The 18,272-nt window shown below is 39.9% G+C and overlaps 1 protein-coding gene across 1 annotated transcript in view; it reads left to right on the plus strand.

Moving 5' to 3' along the window:
• LOC104509773 (isoleucine--tRNA ligase, cytoplasmic-like) overlaps window positions 1–14,873 on the plus strand; it is a gene marked incomplete at its 3' end in the record, with an annotated part of 49,639 nt that extends 34,766 nt beyond the window's left edge. The window contains 2 exon segments of the mRNA XM_010151820.1: window positions 3,215–3,313; window positions 14,747–14,873. Coding sequence (XP_010150122.1) covers window positions 3,215–3,313; window positions 14,747–14,873 — 226 coding nt within the window.
• Window positions 14,874–18,272: the final 3,399 nt, after the last annotated feature.

Below are 18,272 nucleotides of genomic sequence, written 5' to 3' on the forward strand. Positions count from 1 at the left end.
CCAGAGCTGAATGCAGGACTACAGGTGGGGTCTCGCGAGAACTGAGTAGAGGGGGAGAATCACCTCCCTCGACTTGCTGGCCACACTTCTCTGGATACAGCCCAGGATACAGTTGGCTGCCTGGGCTGCCAGCTCATGTCCAGGTTTTCACCCACCAGTACCCCCAAGTCCTTCTCCTCGGAGCTGCTCTCTATCCACTCTCCACCCAGCCTGTCCTTGTGCTTGGGATTGCCCTGACCCAGGAGCAGGACCTTGCACTTGGCCTGGTTGAACTCCATGAGGTTGGCAGTGGCCCACCTCTCCAGCCTGTCCAGGTCCCTCTGGATGGCATCCCTTCCCTCCAGCCTGTCACCGCACCACACAGCTTGGTGTCGTCGGCAAAATTGCTGAGGGGGCACTCGATCCCATATCCATGTCACTGACAAAGACGTTAAGCAGCACCGGTCCCAGTCCCGACCCCTGAGGAATGCTGCTTGTCACTGCTCTCCACTCAGACGTAGAGCGACTGACTGCAGCTCTCGGAGTGTGGCCATCAAGCCAGTTGTATTTCAAGACATCCTGGTGGTCCTGCTCTGGCAGGGGGTTGGACTAGATGATCTGTAGAGGTCCCTTCCAACCCCTTCTGCTCTGTGAATCTGTGAAGTCATGCTAATTCTGTGGTGCTGCTCAGGAACTGGCGATTTGCTCAGATGCGCTGATTGCTGTGATACCAGTCTAAAGGACATTTATAAGGGGAAGAAACCATCATTCAGTTGAGACAGAGGAATATTTAGGCAGGAATTTTGTGAGTATCAGTTTCTGATTTAAGTCGTCTGGGTAGTTTTTTCCTTGCCTTGTAGTGATGGAAAACACACCTCAGTAATGGGTATTTCTCTCTTGATTCTACAGCAGATAATGGAATCCGGTTCCCTCAACCCTCTCATCAGTCATGAGGGGCAGAATTGTGTAAGATGTTACTGGCTGGCCAAATTTTCAGTATGTTCTGCTTTTGTTTCCAAAAAGCTGAGACATTACTTGTCAGTACAGCTAGCAGAAAGAAAACAGTCAGGGAAACTGTGCCATCTCCCATTTCTTACTGCCTTCTGCCTTCATGTAGATGGAAACAGCCCTCTGTGGGTGCTTTGGAATGGTTATCAAGTGTTATAAACTTAGTGTTAGGTTGAAAGCCTGGGAAATGATCGTGGCTTCATCTGCTTGGCCCTTTTTTTTTTTTAATAGATCCTTTGTGTCTGAAGCTACTTTTGCACTAAAGCTTGTTTTCCATCAACCCCATCTGTCAACTGCTTACTCCTGAGAGTTGGGTTGGGTACCAGTTTATTGTCCCAGCATTGTTTATGCAATATGTTAAGACAGTGTGAGAAACTGTTTTTATCAAGTTTTATTCTCCTTGTTTCCAGTGACTCAAGGTCTTGCATGTGATGGCCATTTATCATCCGTCCGCACATCTGAAACAAGTTGCTCAGTGAAACTAAAATACTTTTGCGGTACCTTGTAGCTTGCGGAATACTTGCTTTTTTACTGTGATCTTGCTGTTGTGTGAGGAGTTAACTGTTCACTTTTTTAGGTATTAGGACTTAAATTTGAGAAGCAGAACTTCCCTGCTTAGTGCGTTTGCACTTAATTGCTAGAATGCTACTACATTATTGTTTTGACGTCTTAATGTTTCCTGTCAGGTTATAGATAACCTTAGAAATCTTAGAATGTACATATTGAAATGTATAGCTTGCAGTCGAAATATCTTCTGTAATATAGTATTAAGAGAAGGGATGTGCTTTTTGGTACTGGGCTTTATGCAATGTAAGTGTGGTTTTCCCAGTTTGAACCACCTTTGCTGTGGGTTTTCTCTTTTTCTGTTGGTCAGGCAGGTGGAGTTTTAGGAAGTGCTTCCACAGCAGCAATTTTAATTTACATCACAATATCCACCAGTGTGTGCATTTTAAATGAGTCCTCGCTATGGATAGAAATAAAATGAGTTAAGGTGGTTAAGTGAGTTAAGAAGGGTTGTTTACAGGAAGGGCTGCATGTAGGAGATAACCGTAGTTTCTCAGGGTCTTTGCTTGCTACGATTGTTGAGCAGGTGTTGATTGTTGACCAAGATCTGAGGCAAAGTGACTCAAAGAAAAACAGTATTGTAAGAAACCTGTTGTGTTGTGGATTGATACTTAGAGAGAATGGGCTTCTTGTCCCAGTGTTGTTGAAGCTGCTCTGTACACAGATTCTTTCCCCTGGGACTCAGTCTGTCTTTTGAAGTTGGAATAATGGGATGGATGTGAGGGATTAGCAATGCCCGAATTCTCTTATAACGAATTTTATCCACTATTTGATTGCTGGATCCTTTAGAAGGATGCATGCTACTTCAACATTCTCTCAAGACCTTAAGCAGTTGTATTATGGAACTGTTTCATGTGAGAGATGCGGTTGAGACCCACTGCAGATGCTCAGAGATACTGATTTTGCAAAGTGATTTAGAGAATTTCAGTCTGTACACTCTGCCCTCTAGTGTTACCCAAGCAATCCCAAGTTCTGAATCTGTTGCCATTCCATGTGGGTTTTACATGACCTGCGTTGGATGTTGAAGTAGAGTATGTGAAGATGTCTTCAGCTTCTTACTCTTATATACTTACTTGTGTCTCTTTCTTTCCTTCTCCTGGAATGGGACATTCATCTAGGTAACCCTTGGGTGCTTTTACTTCATCTTTATGATCTATTTTTATTTTTTTAAATGCAAATAATAAAATCATAGCATAATGTTTTCTGGCTTTTCAGGTCGATATACACCTAAAAAAGATACAGAATGAGCTCATGTGGAAGGCTGAAATATGGCTCATTTTAATAGTTACTGAAGTTTGTATCACTGTAATAGGTAGCAACATAAATTTCAAATTCAAGTATTGCAAGTGTTGTTTGAATGTTCACATGATTTCTCTTCCTGTGCAAATTCCTTAAATTGATGGGTTTGAAGGCTTTTAAAAAAATTTTAGGGTTTGATTTTTAAAATAGTAGCTCACGTAAGTGTAACAGTTTGTGTAATTTAAAAAACAAAACAAAACCCAACCTTTGTAACTGTGATAATCTTTCAGGGACAATGAATTCAGTCTGTGGAAAGGGGACTGTCATCTACAAAAATACAGCTTAAAGAGTACTATAAAAATAATACAGCACTAAAAATGATTTTGTTTGTTTGGCTCCCTTCCCTATCACCTTCCTTCTACAGGTCAGATACTCCGTTGATATACAAAGCTGTGCCAAGCTGGTTTGTAAGAGTGGAGCACATGGTGGAGAAGCTACTGGAGAATAATGCCCAATGCTACTGGTAATGTCTCCTGCATATGTACTCTTTTTTTTCTTTGCCTGGGGTTGGGTGTGTAGGAGTATGTGTGCTGGAACTCGACAAAGCTCTATTTCACTGTTGATGTGCCAACATAATTTCATATTTCCCTTCTGTCTTTCTGAGACAGTGTTACTGGAATGGGGCTGGTAACCAGTTTTAAAAAGTGTTATCTCAGGTTTCACAAATATGCTTCTAACTGGGAGAGCATTGGGATAGTCTTCCTGGCGTAAACAATACAGCCTGCTTAATTGTGTATCAGCCCAGTGCTTGAATGTGTTTGTGCACTATTCCTTTCATGTGTTGAGAAGGCATTCTCTCCTTATGCAAAATCCCAATGAGAAATATACTTTGGGATGTAAGCAAGGTTGAATACATACTAATGATTTACAGTGAAATATAGTATAGGATCGTGAAAAGTACCCTGAAATCATGTAATACCATCCTAAGAAGTTCAGCATGAGAGAAGTTGCAAAGGAAAATTAACCTGCAGAAGCATGGGAGGTGCACAGTTAAGCCTCACAGAAATGTCCACTAGAGAGAAGAATTTAGGCAGCTAATTTTTAGATTAGTGGGTTTTTTTTTTTCTTTTCATCTAGTTATCTCAGATAAGATTGATACTTTGTCATGGATGCACTTGAGGAAAAACAAAACTCTGCAACCAACTCTCTGCCCAAAACACCCACACAAACCCCCAACTCAACAGCCCTGGCTTGTGTAATACTTGTAAGTAAACCCAGTTTCAGAGGCTTGAATCAGAATTACCTACTAATGCCAAAATTTAAATCTTCATGTAGGAAATGTGAAAATACTTGTGTGGAATTTACAGATAAGTTTTAGATAATTGAAATGCACTGCTAAATTAGCAGTAAGAAGAAACTGTTGGTGATGGGAGACATTTTGATGGTCAGTCATGGGTTTATGGTGTGTTAGTAACAAAAGGACCCGAACTTCTCCACCTCCATAAGCTATATTTTTATCTCCCCTTCTTTCATAAGTAACTTGTGCCTGGGAAGCTGACACTAGGCATTGAAAATGTGGTGGTTACAGCCTCACTCAGTTGTACTGTATGCTGTTTCAGTTGTTAGGTCTCATTGTAGAAGGACTGTAGGAGAGTTGGGATTCCCCCACAGTGCATCTCTGCTCAGCAGCTGAATTGGTCTGGAAGAAGGTGACTCAATTCCTAGTGAACTATTACAGCCTATCCTGCGTTTTTTCATGGACAGTAGTTAGCAATTAAATTCTCAATGAGCAGCGTTCGCATAACTGCTTACGTGGTACGAGCATTGTAAATATTGAAATATGTGGGAAAAGTTAGTGATCCATGGTAAAGACTGTCCAGAAACACTGCAGCGTTGGCTTGCTACTAAGCACATGCCCAGTCTGGATATGTAAGAAGATTTGATAGATTAGTAAGTGTTGCTTTCTGTTTTCCATAACAGAACATACTGTGATCCTTCTTTTGGGGAAAAATAAGCTGGAGAGGGGGTGAAAGTGTTTGTTCTTAGCTTTAATTAGCTATCTCAAGATGCTTTTACTTTTTTGATGACTGACAGTAGACCTGTGTACTTAATTTTCACATGAACATAAGAAAAATGTAATCATCCTATTAAGGAAGAGCTTGAGTGGTTGAGATAGCAGTTTCTTCTGGAAAAGCAAAACTAAGTGACCTCCACTCATCCAGGAGACATTAGTAAGAATTAGTAAGCAGTTTGAACCCTACCTCATCTACATATTTTGGTTTTGAGTGGTGCTTTTTGTAAGCGTTGAGTAGTGCTTTTTGAAAGTGTTGAGTAGTGGGGATCAGGTGGAACCAAATGTGAGAGTTGCCGTTGCAAAGGTGGGTGGGAAGGCCAGGCAGGTGTATCAATTGGCAATATTCAACATACTTGGAATTAAAGAAAACATTTGTACTTTAGCCAATTCTTGGGTCTCAGCGTAATGCTGTAATGGAACATAACACTGATTCCTCAGGGCTTCTCTCAAAACAGTATGGTCTTGGAGACTGAGAATCTTTTTGTAGGGAATGTGGCTACATGTAGAGATGGATTATCACTAAATGATTGATGCAGGGTCATATGCATATGTCCAGCATGAGCACCTGATTTCAAAATTACTAATTTTGAAATACTAGATTACTTTTGTTACATAAAGATAGCTTTTAAAATACAGCTTTTTAAAAGAAAAAGGCATTGCTTTTAAAGTTTTCTTCCTGTGTTCTCCACTGATGTTGGTTTTCACAGAATCACTAAGCTTGGAAAAGACCTGTAAGATCATCCAGTCCAACGGTAGTTCTGTTTGAGGTGTAACTTTAATTGGTGTTGAGAATGCAAAGCTGCCTTCAGCATTAATTTTATTTAAATTTTGGAAACTCCATCCTTCCCCAAACCTACTTTTTTTTTGCTTTTGAAGAGACTCAATCTCTGAAAGTGTCGCAGGAATAATACCTAGCTTTTAAAAAATGTATTTTTGGGCTCTCTGGGGCTTCAGCATGTCCTGAAAATGAGGAAAATACGGGATAAATGACTTTCAGACTATATTAACCTTTGCAAAATGAGTTTGACTGCTTTGCTTTTTTATTCCTATACAGGACTGGTAGGTATATTGTCCCTTAAGAATAACTGCACTCGTTAGGGATATCCTTTTTGATGAAATAGATTAAACATAAGTTGGACAGACTTTGCAACCTGATTGCATTTCTAATTAGCCACAGTTACTGAAAATTTATTTTAGCCAGCAACTGTATCTTCATTCTTCGAAAGGATCTTAACAATAGCTTTCAAACGTGATTACAAGAGTGAAGTGCCAGGATTTTTGTAAAATCGGAAACCAAAATAATCTGTGTCTTCTTTCAATCAACCATATTCTCATCTGAGTGGAAAGTGACTTGTGCTGCATGTGGCTGAAAATGGAGAATTGGAACAGTATTTAAGAGGCTGTGTTGCAGTCTTTAATCCAAGATGCCTGACTGAATGTCCCCTTTACCACAAAACTGGCAGAAGAGATTATTTAAAAAAAAAAATAAAAGGGGGTATTTCGTATTCAGAAAACCTGCTACTTGTGGTAGAGGGGCAAATTCAGGTGCTGTACCATGCAGGGCTGTCAGACCTTGATTTCCTTTTACGCCGAGACGGGATTTTAGATGCAGCAGCACAGCTGGGTCCCTGGTGTAAGTGCTCTGGATTTCAGCTGTCATGGTTTGTGGTAACTGTTGTCTTATAGAATGGGTTGTTGAAAGAGGGTTTAAAAAATCCGTGACCACAGACAAGTAACTAAACCATGCCACCTTAGATTCTGTTGTATAATATAGGACTAATTCCTGTCACCAGAGTTGAGCGTTGGTATAAATTAAAAATGTCTAAGTTATTGAGAAGATAAATGAGTACAGTTCATACTTAGGTGTCTAAGCGGCTGTAGTGCACGCTTCTGGCCATGTATGTAGTTGTTTTATACTTTCAAGTTTATAGAAAATGCTCTGTAGACTGAGTAGTTTGTATTTAAATACAGCTTTGAACTCTTATTAATTTTTATTAAAAAAAAAAACCCAAACCCAAAACCCCTTCCTCACTTAAAGTTCCTTTTCATTAACTTCTGAAAGATTTACCTCCAAGCGCTGACAAGTTTCTGGTGTTAGGGACTTGCACTGTTCTGACATTGTTTACGTAAGATGTGCAGCACTTGGAACGGTGAAAAAATTAGCATCAGTGGTAGAAAAGCAGCCATGGAAGACAGTAAGGGACTTCAAAGAAGCCAGGCTTTTTGTTCTTGCATCTTCTTGGCACTGAAAAATCCAAGTGTTGTAATAAACAGATGATGTATAGGTCCTTAATTAAAGATAGCCTTTTTTTACTTTAAAAACTAACAGTTTAAGTGATGAAGGAAAATATCTCGAAGAACACATCTGATAGGCCTTTTTGCTGGAAGTTAATTTCCTCGTTTACAATGTATGAGTTTTGCACACATTTCCTGCTGTTCCTGTATAAGCGTTCTAAACCCAGTCTTTTTACCTGCATCAAACATCAGTCTTTTGAGAAGCTTTTGATCCTTGTCTCTCCAATTTTGGACCAGCCGCCGCCTTTGCTGAGCAGCAAACTGTCTCCCACCTTTTGAAAGGTGTGATTTGGTCACAGATGACGCCCCTCTTGCGTCATTAAACCCTAAGGTGGGTAGGGTGTGCAGGAGGTGGGCCGTAGAGCCCATCTGCAATAGAAAGCTAACTACTAAACTTGTAATTTCTTTGCAGATGGAAATGGGAATCTGTAGCAGGCACAACAGAATTTTAAGTTGTAACAGAATTGTAGCATGATGGAGGAAATTCAGTTGCTGAGTCCCTTGTTTAACTACTTGTTCTTTTTTTAGGATGTCTTATAAGATATTTTCTTTCCTAGGTTTTTACAGTTAATAAATTCTCTTATCTTAACAGTTTTAAAGGCATCCGGGGGGGAGGAGGGGGAGGATTTTTTCCGTTGTTGTTGTGGGTGTGTGGTTTGGTGGGGTTTTTTCCTTGTCTTTAATATAACCATGCAATTGTAACTCTTCTTTTTGAATCATTGATCACCGTTTTCATACTCAGGAAACATGAATGCAGGTTAGTTCTCTCTAGTGGCGATGGTGAGGTGTCTAGAAACCTGCGGTCCCTAGATGGCAGCATTTCCCGAGGAAAAATTCCAACTAGTGTAATTGCCTACAGCAGGAGGTGAAAAAATACTGCTGCAGGGTTAACCTTGTGTTTGTCTAATGTAGAGCAGTGTAAGTCAGAAGACATTATTATTGGCTGTTATCAGACATAGTTGAGGATTACAAGTGAATTTTCAGGCTCGTTCCAGTTGATTTTGATGGCTTGTCTTTTGGCTGTGTCCTAATTTTGCTGTTTTCCTCTCAAAGCCTCTTGAGTAGAGATTGCCGGTTATGCCATGAATACAGCAGGTATCTGTTCAGTCCCAGTGAATGGCCATGAAAAGCTTGTTGTGTGGTTCAAGTAATACCTTACTAAATAAAGACTCCAAACGTCGGTTTGTGAAGCAGTCGTAATGCCGTGTTCGGAGGCAGCCGGTAAATCTGGTTGTGTGTGCAGTTTGAATGCCTGCCATGGTTATAGGAATGCAAAATTCTGTATATATATAAATCGACATGAATCTTAAGTGGTAGTGCTGTTTAAAAGTACTTTTAAACAATAAGCGTTCTAAAGGAAACAATGCAGAAAGAAAAGGGGAAGCTTCATTTCTCACTGCTTTCAGGATGCAGGGATTTTTGCCTTCAGTGGTAAGCTTAAAAATTTTAATAGCAATTAGCATAGTGTCTGGGTCATACAAATAAAATACATCAGGATTTTTTATTAGCAGTATCACAGAATTGGAGGTTACGGCTCCACTTAATCTCGACTTGTCAAGCAGCTGCACACTGCTGACGACAGGGTTATGATGCAGTCTGCAGCGGCATTGCAGTCTCATGCGAAAGAGTTTGTTGCTATGGGAACCAGGATAAAAGAGTGAAGAAAAACATTGCTATATCAAAATGATTGAAAGCACTATTCATTTAGCAAATGTAAGCTGCACATAAGCAGAAAATTCTCTTACACCGGCGGAGACAACCCGAACTCGTGTGGGGTATGGGGTTGCGCACCGTTCTAAGAAGCTTTCATGAACTGAGGAGGAGAGTCTGCTGCAGTGGAAATTCTGCGTGCTTTGCAAACAGCTGACCTTTCTTCCCTCTTCCCCTTTCCTCCCTCCTGCCTCCCCCGATGTTTAATTAGGTCCGTGGTATAGATTGGTGCTAATTAAAGTGCCAAAAGGGCATGAGTAGTTGCTTATTTTATCTCCTTGAATTAAAAACTATCAAAAATCAATTTGAGGGCATGTTGAAGGAGGCTTGTTATTAGACTGAATTAACATAATGGGTTTTAAGGCTGTCTTCGAAGGATTGGTTGATTTTTAAAAAGAAAAACAAATTCTACACCTAAACAAAAAAACCCAGCTGTTAGTCTATGAATTTAAATAAATCCATACATATTTAGTTAAATGGTGTAGGATAACTAGTAGATCAGCTTTGGTTTTGCCTTTACAACGTGGTTATCTTCTGGAAGAGTGACTTTCTCCTTTCAAGACAGACAAGTCATTTCAGCAGTTGTTTAAGAAGTTACCAGCTCGACAAATGAAAGGACAGATCTCGGACCATCTTCTCAGAACCAAATCTGGTATTAGATTATCTTAAGTCACACTATTTAAGAGGTAGTGTTTTGTTTACCAGCTTTGTAGTCTAACCCTTATGGGACTGTTTTTCAAATAGTTCATAGGCGAAGAGCTTCCTTCAGTTAGTAATTATGAAGTAAATCCTATGCACTACACAAATGTTGCTGTTTTTTTTCAAAGAATGTCATTAATGAAATTAGCTGATGAGAAGAATGATGACGAGTGAGAAAGGATTAGTGTATCCTTATGTAGCATCTCAAACAGCTTCTAATGGTAAATAGATGGTAAACCATAGGAAGCTTCTGCAGTGACAGTATCTGACAGCTGTTTATTTCAGCAGTGATATTTGTTTTTAGGGAACGGAGGGACAATGCTGCTTTGAGACTGTTCCTGTGTCTTGTGACTGGGGCAAGGTGAGCCAACTCCAGGGACTCGTGCAGAGCACCCCTGACATTTGCAATGGAATCATAAGTTGAGTTCAGTATTTCCTATTGTGTTAGGAGCACAAGTGAAATACTTCAAAATGTGTGTACAGAAAAGGAACAGATGTTTTAATCCTTTTAATAAGTTTCCATCTGGATTATGTGAGAATTCAGATTTTTTTTTTTAATACATCCTGCACATTTCTCTTCTGGAGATGAAGCAGAAAGCAAATATACTGATTTTAATTGATGTTGCTCCTTGGCTATTAATTGGTGATGAGAAGTCGCAGGATCTGCAGCCATGGTAACTTAACTGTTACTGCACCCATCATGCTTTGGGGTTGAAGATGATCACTAATTTGCTGTTTCCAAATCCATGCCCACTTTGTGTGACTAGGATGCTGAGTAACACATAGACTTTGAAGGCAAAGAAAACAATTTTTGTTTTGATAAGCTAATAAATGTTGTTAAAGGTCTGGATTTTTGGTCTTGTTCTGCCTTTCATCACTGGTTTTTGCTTGTCAAATGGAATTTTCATTTAGGACACTAAGAAAAGGAGTAGCTACCAAGAAAGGATGTGGGAGTTCACTGTGCAGAGAACTTAGCGATGCATGAATTTAGCAAACCCCCAAATGTGCTTCAAAAATATGAATAAACAGTCAAAAATGGACATACAGATTTGGAGCAAATTAATATCATCAACCAACTTGTTATGGTAAAGCTTTGATGTTGGGAGAATAAGATAGAAATTAACACTCAAACAGGTTGAAACTGAGGTACTTTCATTCAAAATCTTTCTAATATGTGGTTTGACAAATCAATATTTATTCCTTTGTTTTGTGAAGTTCAGTTCCCTGAACTTTTCAGCTGCTGAAGCATCTGCATCCTGAAGTTCTAGTGCACTGTCCTGTGTGACAAGAAACCAGAAATAGCTACTATCCCACACTGTTCTCCACGCACGAATCAAGAGCTTCACGACCTGCTGAGGCAGCAGTCTCCTTAACCTTGCTAAAGGTTTGAGGAATGTATGAAATCCTGTCGGTGACAGTTTGCAGAGAAATTTGAAGGTCAAAACCGACACAAATTGTAGGCTGGCTGGGAAATGGAAAAAAGTGTCTCTACCAGCACAGTTCTAGGAGCTGCAGAAGGATTGTGTTAGAGATGTTGTTGCTTTGATTTCAGTTGTGACCTTGTGGAACTACTTGATGTTGGAGCTTGACCTTTTCTGAGGTCTGAATCTGTTCAGTGCCATGAGCCGTGGGTTGCTCGGAAGGAGTTGGAGCACTACTCGCCTTGCTTGTCATAGCCAACTGCAAATTCTGTGGCCACCAGCATAAAACTGAAATTTGTGCTTTCAAACTGAAGGGGGCTTGTGAGAGACACCTGATTAAACACGAAAAGCATGTGTGTTGGCATATGGGAAAGGCTGTTTTCCGTGCGTCTTTGCGTGTTAAAACAGGAATGTTTATGTGGGTGGCCTTGCTTTTGGCTTTGTCGTCTTACTCTTTTTAAAGCTTATACACATCCATGCTGCGAGGACAGTTTTGGCGCACAGAGGTCCATGTTTGTACTTCGGCACGTTGTGCAGCTGTTACCTTTCAGGGGACTGTTTTGGGTTTAGGGAACCGGTGCTCAACACAGCTCAAAATTTCCTGAAAGCAAGGGACCAGCGTCAGTAGTGGTTCATGGTTTTGTCCTGGTATTGTCAAAATCACAATTCCTGTTTGCAAGGTGGCTGGGAATACAGGTGGAAAAATGAACTGGGAATTAGGAGGAAGGCTGTGGGCTGATAGATCAAACACAGTGTAGCGTAGTCTCAGGGTGAGGCCAAGTTTCTTCAGTCACTGCATGGGTGAAAAGGGAGCAGAACTCACTGGAGGGACAGCTTTCCTCAGGCTGCCCTCATTCTCCTTAGCTGAGTAAAACAGATAATCTTTCTGCAAATTTAAGAAATCATTGCTTTCTGTAGATTGAAGAGTGAAAAATGCTTCCTTACCTAATAATGTGTAGCCATGGCAGGGTGTTACCTTTAGGAAAATTTAACGAGAAATACCAAGGGATTTTCTAAGAGAAGATTAAAAAGAAATGGGAAAAGCGCCTAAAAAACCACTAACCTGGAGTTGGTGTAACATAATGATCAGGTGTTAGTAACCACATTGTTGAGAATACTCTGGTTTGTCTTCCCAGCCTAGGGAAATGGTTTGATAGAAGGTGACTCTGATTTTTTTTTTTTGTTGTTGGTTTTTTTTTTCTTTAATGGTACGTAGGCAAGTCAGAAACATCAGGCAGATATCTAGCTAAATCTAGTGAGACTAAATAAAATAGATAGGCTCCAGTCTTGAAGAACTGCATGACTGGCGAGGCTGTTAATCTGCTGCAGATACCTCCTCTGGCTTGTTCCCGGTTGGAGGCTGTGTCCACTGTTCAGTACCTGGGTGGCACATGTGGGCAGCATCTGTGTGGTGGTGAGGACCAATTGTTTTAAGTAACGCTTTCTATCAGTGATAGACTCAAAATGTGTTTGAGATACAGGCTCTATTTGATGGCTGTGTCAGTGTTATTTCTGTATTGTACCTCCAAAGTGCAATAAATCATTGTTGCAAATGTGGTTCATAATAGATGAAGTGGTTTGTGTTTTATGTTCCACTAAGAACTGGCAGCAGGGTCAGACAGTTCTACCAGAAGAGGTGTATTATATGCTTTCATAGCTCAGAGAGAGAGATCACACCACATGCATTTTTGTGGTTAATGTCCACTTTGGGGATAAAATTAATTTTTCATGCATGTTTTGAAGAGGCAGTCGAAACTCTTAGCATTTTAATGTCATTGGGGGATTGTTTCAGCCTCTAGCTATGTTAAATGGGACTAATAATTCAGCTAATCAGTGTCTAACAACTTTTGAAAAATGGAAACTAGGTGAGGAGTGATGTAAAGAGAAGTTTTCCACATTAGTGGAATGTTGGGCAAATGCTAATGATCTTCGTACAGTTTCCACTTGTGTTTGGAAAGAGGGTCTCTTAAGGTCACCACAAAAAGTTAATAGTAATGAGTCGCACTCTAACGCAAATGGCAAAAGTCTGTATAAATTTCAGAATTTCCAAGCGGGGATACAGGTGTCATGTGAAACATTAGTCACTGAATTCAAGGGGTTTTTTAATGACATTTTGGTTTAACAGACATTACAGAAGGTAACTTTGCAGCCAAAAGTAAATCTAGAAATAACTAGTGAAGCAGTGGAATTTCTGGCTGATATTTAGTGAGTCTTTTAATGGTAGTTTTTATACACCTGAGACATTGGCATCAATAAGTCTTCAGATGTCCACATGGCATCATCACAGGTGAAACTTTTAAGAGACAGTAGCTTTCATTTTCATCAGTAGATTTTTAAGGGATGCTCACACTTGTTTCATAGATCTCCCGCTGCTGGGCCAAGTCCTACCTTGGTGTCATGTGAATCCATTCTTCCTAATTTTTTTTCCTAAAGAATTCTTTCATCTTTGTTACCCTTGGGGCTGATCTATGATAAAAATAATTCTTAAAAAATATTTGATAGAGGACCAAAAGCTTCCAAAAGAAAACGTAGAAGAGACCACGTTTTTTCTGTAATTTGGCGGCTCCTTTCTTTAGAAACTCTGGGTATCTAAATCCAGCTCATACTTGGGAAGGACCCTTCTGATTACACTGGAAAAATAAACCCCAGAAAACTTGCATGCTTTGCTCAATAACACTATTCTAGGGCTATTTGTGGTGGTGTTAGCTGGTCATTTACAGCTGCTGTGCATCTCTGACTCTCTGTTAAGGTTATTCTTCCTGTGAGTTTCATCTGAGGTTGGTCTTTTGAAATGCACTGTGAGGCAGAAAGGGAGTATACCGTTGACCTCAAAATCTATTCATTTTCCTCATTTGCTGTATAACCACTGTATAAATGGTTAATTATTTCTTTACATCATAAGAGAAAACAGTTGGTTCCAAGCCATACCATCAAGCCATTTTGCATATCCAGGAAACTCGCTAGGCATCAGATTGTGATGTTAATCTTTAAGGTCCAAGACACTTTCATATGATGAAAATTTGTCTTTAACATCCCTCAGAGCCCATTACTGCTCAAAATGAGTTTTTAGCCAGCACTGATATGTTGGGTTAATTGTGTGTGTGAGGGTGTTTATTTTTTTTTTTTAAGCGGAGGATTAAAAGTGGATATAATAACTAGTGTGAAAAGGGTTTGAGTGGTTTTTTTGGAGGATATATCAGCCTGGGATTTCTTTATTCTCAAGGTCTGTAAGTGATGTGCAGGTACCTGAATGCTCATGCATAATGCAAGGTGCCTTTTGCTGCTATTACTCTAGGCTTTTGAAACTCTGTCATTTCATTTAGCACCAAAATCAGTAACTGGACTTTTTTTTTGCTGCATGTAAAATAAAGCACATTACTGTTATTATTCACCCATAGCCATAATCCTCCAACATTAGACTATCCTAAGGATTTTTGGACATTGTTTCATCCTTAATGAATCTGTTGTATGTTGCACACATTTTTATTGAGTTATTGTTTATTTCATTGAGTAAAATAAACACGGTATTGTTCATTTCTGTAGCTTACTTGAAGGTCAGGGGAAGGCAGAAGAAATGGTGTTACTTCTTTGACAGTGAGTCTGTAGGCTGTGCAAGAGCCAGTGCAGCAATACAGATGTGTTCCAATTTATGCAGTGTGCTGGAATTACCTTGTTTTGCAGATGACATCAAGTATACTTATTATCTTTCTTTTAAGTGGAATATGGTGATGAATGAATACTCTTGTTTTCACAACAGGGTTCCTGATTTTGTGAGGGAGAAGCGTTTTGGGAACTGGCTTAAAGATGCACGAGACTGGGCTATATCTAGAAACCGGTACTGGGGAACACCCATCCCTTTGTGGGTCAGTGACGATTTTGAAGAGGTGAGTAAGAAAACAAGGGTTCCCAGTGGACAGAAGAGCCTATCTGCGTATGTTGTTTGCTTGTTTTGATAGACTGTTGTATCTTTGGCTGCTGCAGCATGAAGTTCTTCTAATACGTCTGAACAGTACATCTGTAATAGGTGATATATAGTTATGTAAACATGCATTTGGGTATGTGTACACATTTTCTTTGCTTTTGCTTGAAAACTGCAATCAATTTTTCTTGGTTTTCTATTAGAATTAATCTTACTTTCCCTGGAAGAATTTGCAGTGATGGTAAATCTAATGGAAATGATAAATGCAGTGTGAAAATGGCAAGGCGGGGAATTTTTTACTTAGTCCTATCAGTCTGTTTTTGAAGTTCTGATGCTCAGTCACTTCAAGCCAAATGAGTTGCTGAAGGCGTACAGGTAAGTCCACCATAGCAGAACAGTGAAAATATGTGTTGCTAGTGCTGCACATGTGAACGTAACAGACTAAACGTGAATCCAGTGGAATGTGAAAGGCGTACAATGGGAATGTTAGACACTAGTTCTTTGAAGTTGTGAAGTGCTCTGCAGTTGGTAGCATAAAGCCAGCTGCGCAAGCACATACACAGTTTTGATGACTGCTGTTTTCTAAGTGTCAAAACACCTAGTTTTAAAACTGTTTCTGAAGATTGTTTTTTTCCCCTGTGTGGGTTAGTTCCATTAGACACCTATGATAATCTTCCTCATGCTGGACATAAGAAATGCTAATCAATGTCAGGATGTCCATGGAAGGTAAATACTGATGGCAGCATCCCAAGCCTTTGTTTTTGTCTTGATTTGAAAAAGTTTTGCCTTTTGTTTTAGAGCTGAAAGACCTCAAAAAGGAAAAAGTATGCCAGAAAATGATTTTATTGTTTTAAATAGCACTATTGCTTAGATGCGCACCATCAAGTGTAGAATCATAGAATCGTTTGGGTTGGAAGGGACCTTAAAGATTGTCTTAAGGGATCTTAAAGCCCATCTAGTTCCACCCCCCCCGCCATGGGCAGGGACAACTTCCACTAGACCAGGTTGCTCCAAGCCTCATCCAGACTGGCCTTGAACACTCCCAGGGATGGGGCATCCACAGCTTCTCTGGGCAACCTGTCCCAGTGTCTCCCCACCGTCTCTCCATGAAGAACTTCTTCCTGGTGTCTAATCTAAACCTCCCCACTTTCAATTTAAACCCATCACCCCTTGTCCTGTCACTACAGGCCCTTGCAAAAAGCCCCCCCCAGCTTCCTTGTAGCCCCTTCAGGTACTGGAAGGTGCTCTAAGGTCTCCCCGGAGCCTCCTCTTCTCCAGGCTGAACAAGCCCAACTCTCTCAGCCTGTCCCCATAGCAGAGGGGCTCCAGCCCTCTGAGCATCTCCGTGGCCTCCTCTGGACTCGTTCCAGCTGGTCTATATCCTTCTGATGCTGAAGACCCCAGAGCTGGACACAAGCATTTTTTATTTTCTCTTAGTTGGAAACCTTGCTGATAGGCAGGGAGATATTAGGGGAGGGAAGGAGTTATTCCTTACAATTATGATTTAAGTATCTAAGAAAGCCTTGGCATTTGAATTCTATTTATGAGTGTGTTTGTAAATTACTAGCAAACTAAGTGCTTGTGTCTCTTGTATAACTGTTGATTTTTAACGTTTATTCAAAATTTATAGGTATAAACTGCCAGTCTTCAAACTAAACTTTTAAGCCCCTTGTTTAGTGTAACAGGATTATTTTTTTTTTTTTTTAGATAGAGAAAAGTCTTTCAGGTTTGTGCTAAAATATTTCAAGACTTCATTCTACAGCTGAAAAAGATTGTCTAAAGGTTACATTACTCCCACTCCTTGCTTCTAATAATATTTTGTTTTCTGTCCAGTCTCCCAATGTCTGTATTCCTGTGTGTACAGGTTTTTTTGCATTTTTAGGTTTGATTTGTTTGTTTTTAATAGCAATATGATGTCTGGCTTGGAAGATTGACCTTTCCTTTGAAATAAGCTGCAAATGTTCCTCAGGGCTTGGTGTTCTGAATAATGATAGAATAGATCAACAGATCTATTATTTTTATCCATGGATGTTATACATTTCTGTTTACTCTAGAGTCTGAATGTCATGCTTTGATAGTCAAGTATGGCTTCTGGAACATGCTAGATTTCAAGTTAGAGTTTTTTTAATATTCACTCTCTCTTTATGCATGTGGGATACAGCTGAAAAACTAATACCATTGCAACTTAAGGCCTAAGTGACATCTGCTCTCGCACAGAAATAATATTGACTCAAGATTGCCCGACTTCAGTTGTACTGCAGCCTAGTGCCATGTGAGATTGCAGAGCCTCGTCTTCATGCCTTGCTCACAAAGGAGTGCTTTGTCGCATGCAATTATGCTGTGCATATTAAATCCTGGAGAAGTAATAACAGTTCCTTATTTAATATACAGTAAGGTGATTTAATTGATGTTAAAGTTAATTTTATTACAAATCGATACCTGGTTTCCCACAGTTTTATTTTAGCTTTTATTTTAGTTGTATTTTAGCATAACTATCAGGTAGAGATGCATAATGGAAGTTAAATTTTGAGGCTTGCATTTATTACCACATTTTTGCAGACAGGTTCTCATTCTAAGCTCTCAGATCTCTGTGATTTCCTCAGTGGAGGAACACATCTCATTTGGATCAGATAATAAATTTTTTTAATATAGCACCCAAGTGGATGAAGTGGACATAGGCTAATTTTATAGGACTTGCATACAAACTATAGTATTAAATATTGGGTTTTATTGCTTGTCAGTCATGTAAATTCTTGACCTTCCACTAATTTTGGTGCATGTGGTCTTGCATGATGGATTTGGAATGAGAGGGCTTGGGCAGTGCTCCCCTGAAGGGTGAGGGAACTTCTTTAGGTCTGTTTCCCATCTGCTTGGAGGCTGCCTTAAGAATGCCACTTTTAGCTGACCTCAGCAGTCATTAATGATTACCACTCAGAAGTTGCTTCCTAATGATCCCAGAATGTCTTGCTGATTTACTGATATGCTACATGAACTTCTTTCTATGAACACTCTGTGTTCTTTGATTATGGGCGCTTAACTGAGCTGAAATGACCAATAAAGCCCAATAAAAGGAAACATTTTTATTTAACAGAGACTGCAGAACTGTGTCACAGGAACATTGAGGTCCAGGAGTGCTGCCGGTTGGCTATATTATTCCTATTTACATGGATAACCCTGGATCTAATGCTAATGTTCATTTCATTAGAAGTATTTAACCTTGCCCTCTGATTTCACTTTAGGTCTCAGTGATGCTGAAACAGGGTTGAACAGCCCCCAGTCCCAGCCTATTTATTGCCATGGTTGCTGCCTACTGTTAATGTTGATAGAGCTGGTTTTGTAGTGGATGTGGCTGGGCAATAAAATG

The sequence above is a fragment of the Eurypyga helias genome, unplaced genomic scaffold, assembly GCF_000690775.1.
Source record: "Eurypyga helias isolate BGI_N326 unplaced genomic scaffold, ASM69077v1 scaffold11765, whole genome shotgun sequence".
In the NCBI taxonomy this organism is placed as follows: Eukaryota; Metazoa; Chordata; class Aves; order Eurypygiformes; family Eurypygidae; genus Eurypyga; species Eurypyga helias.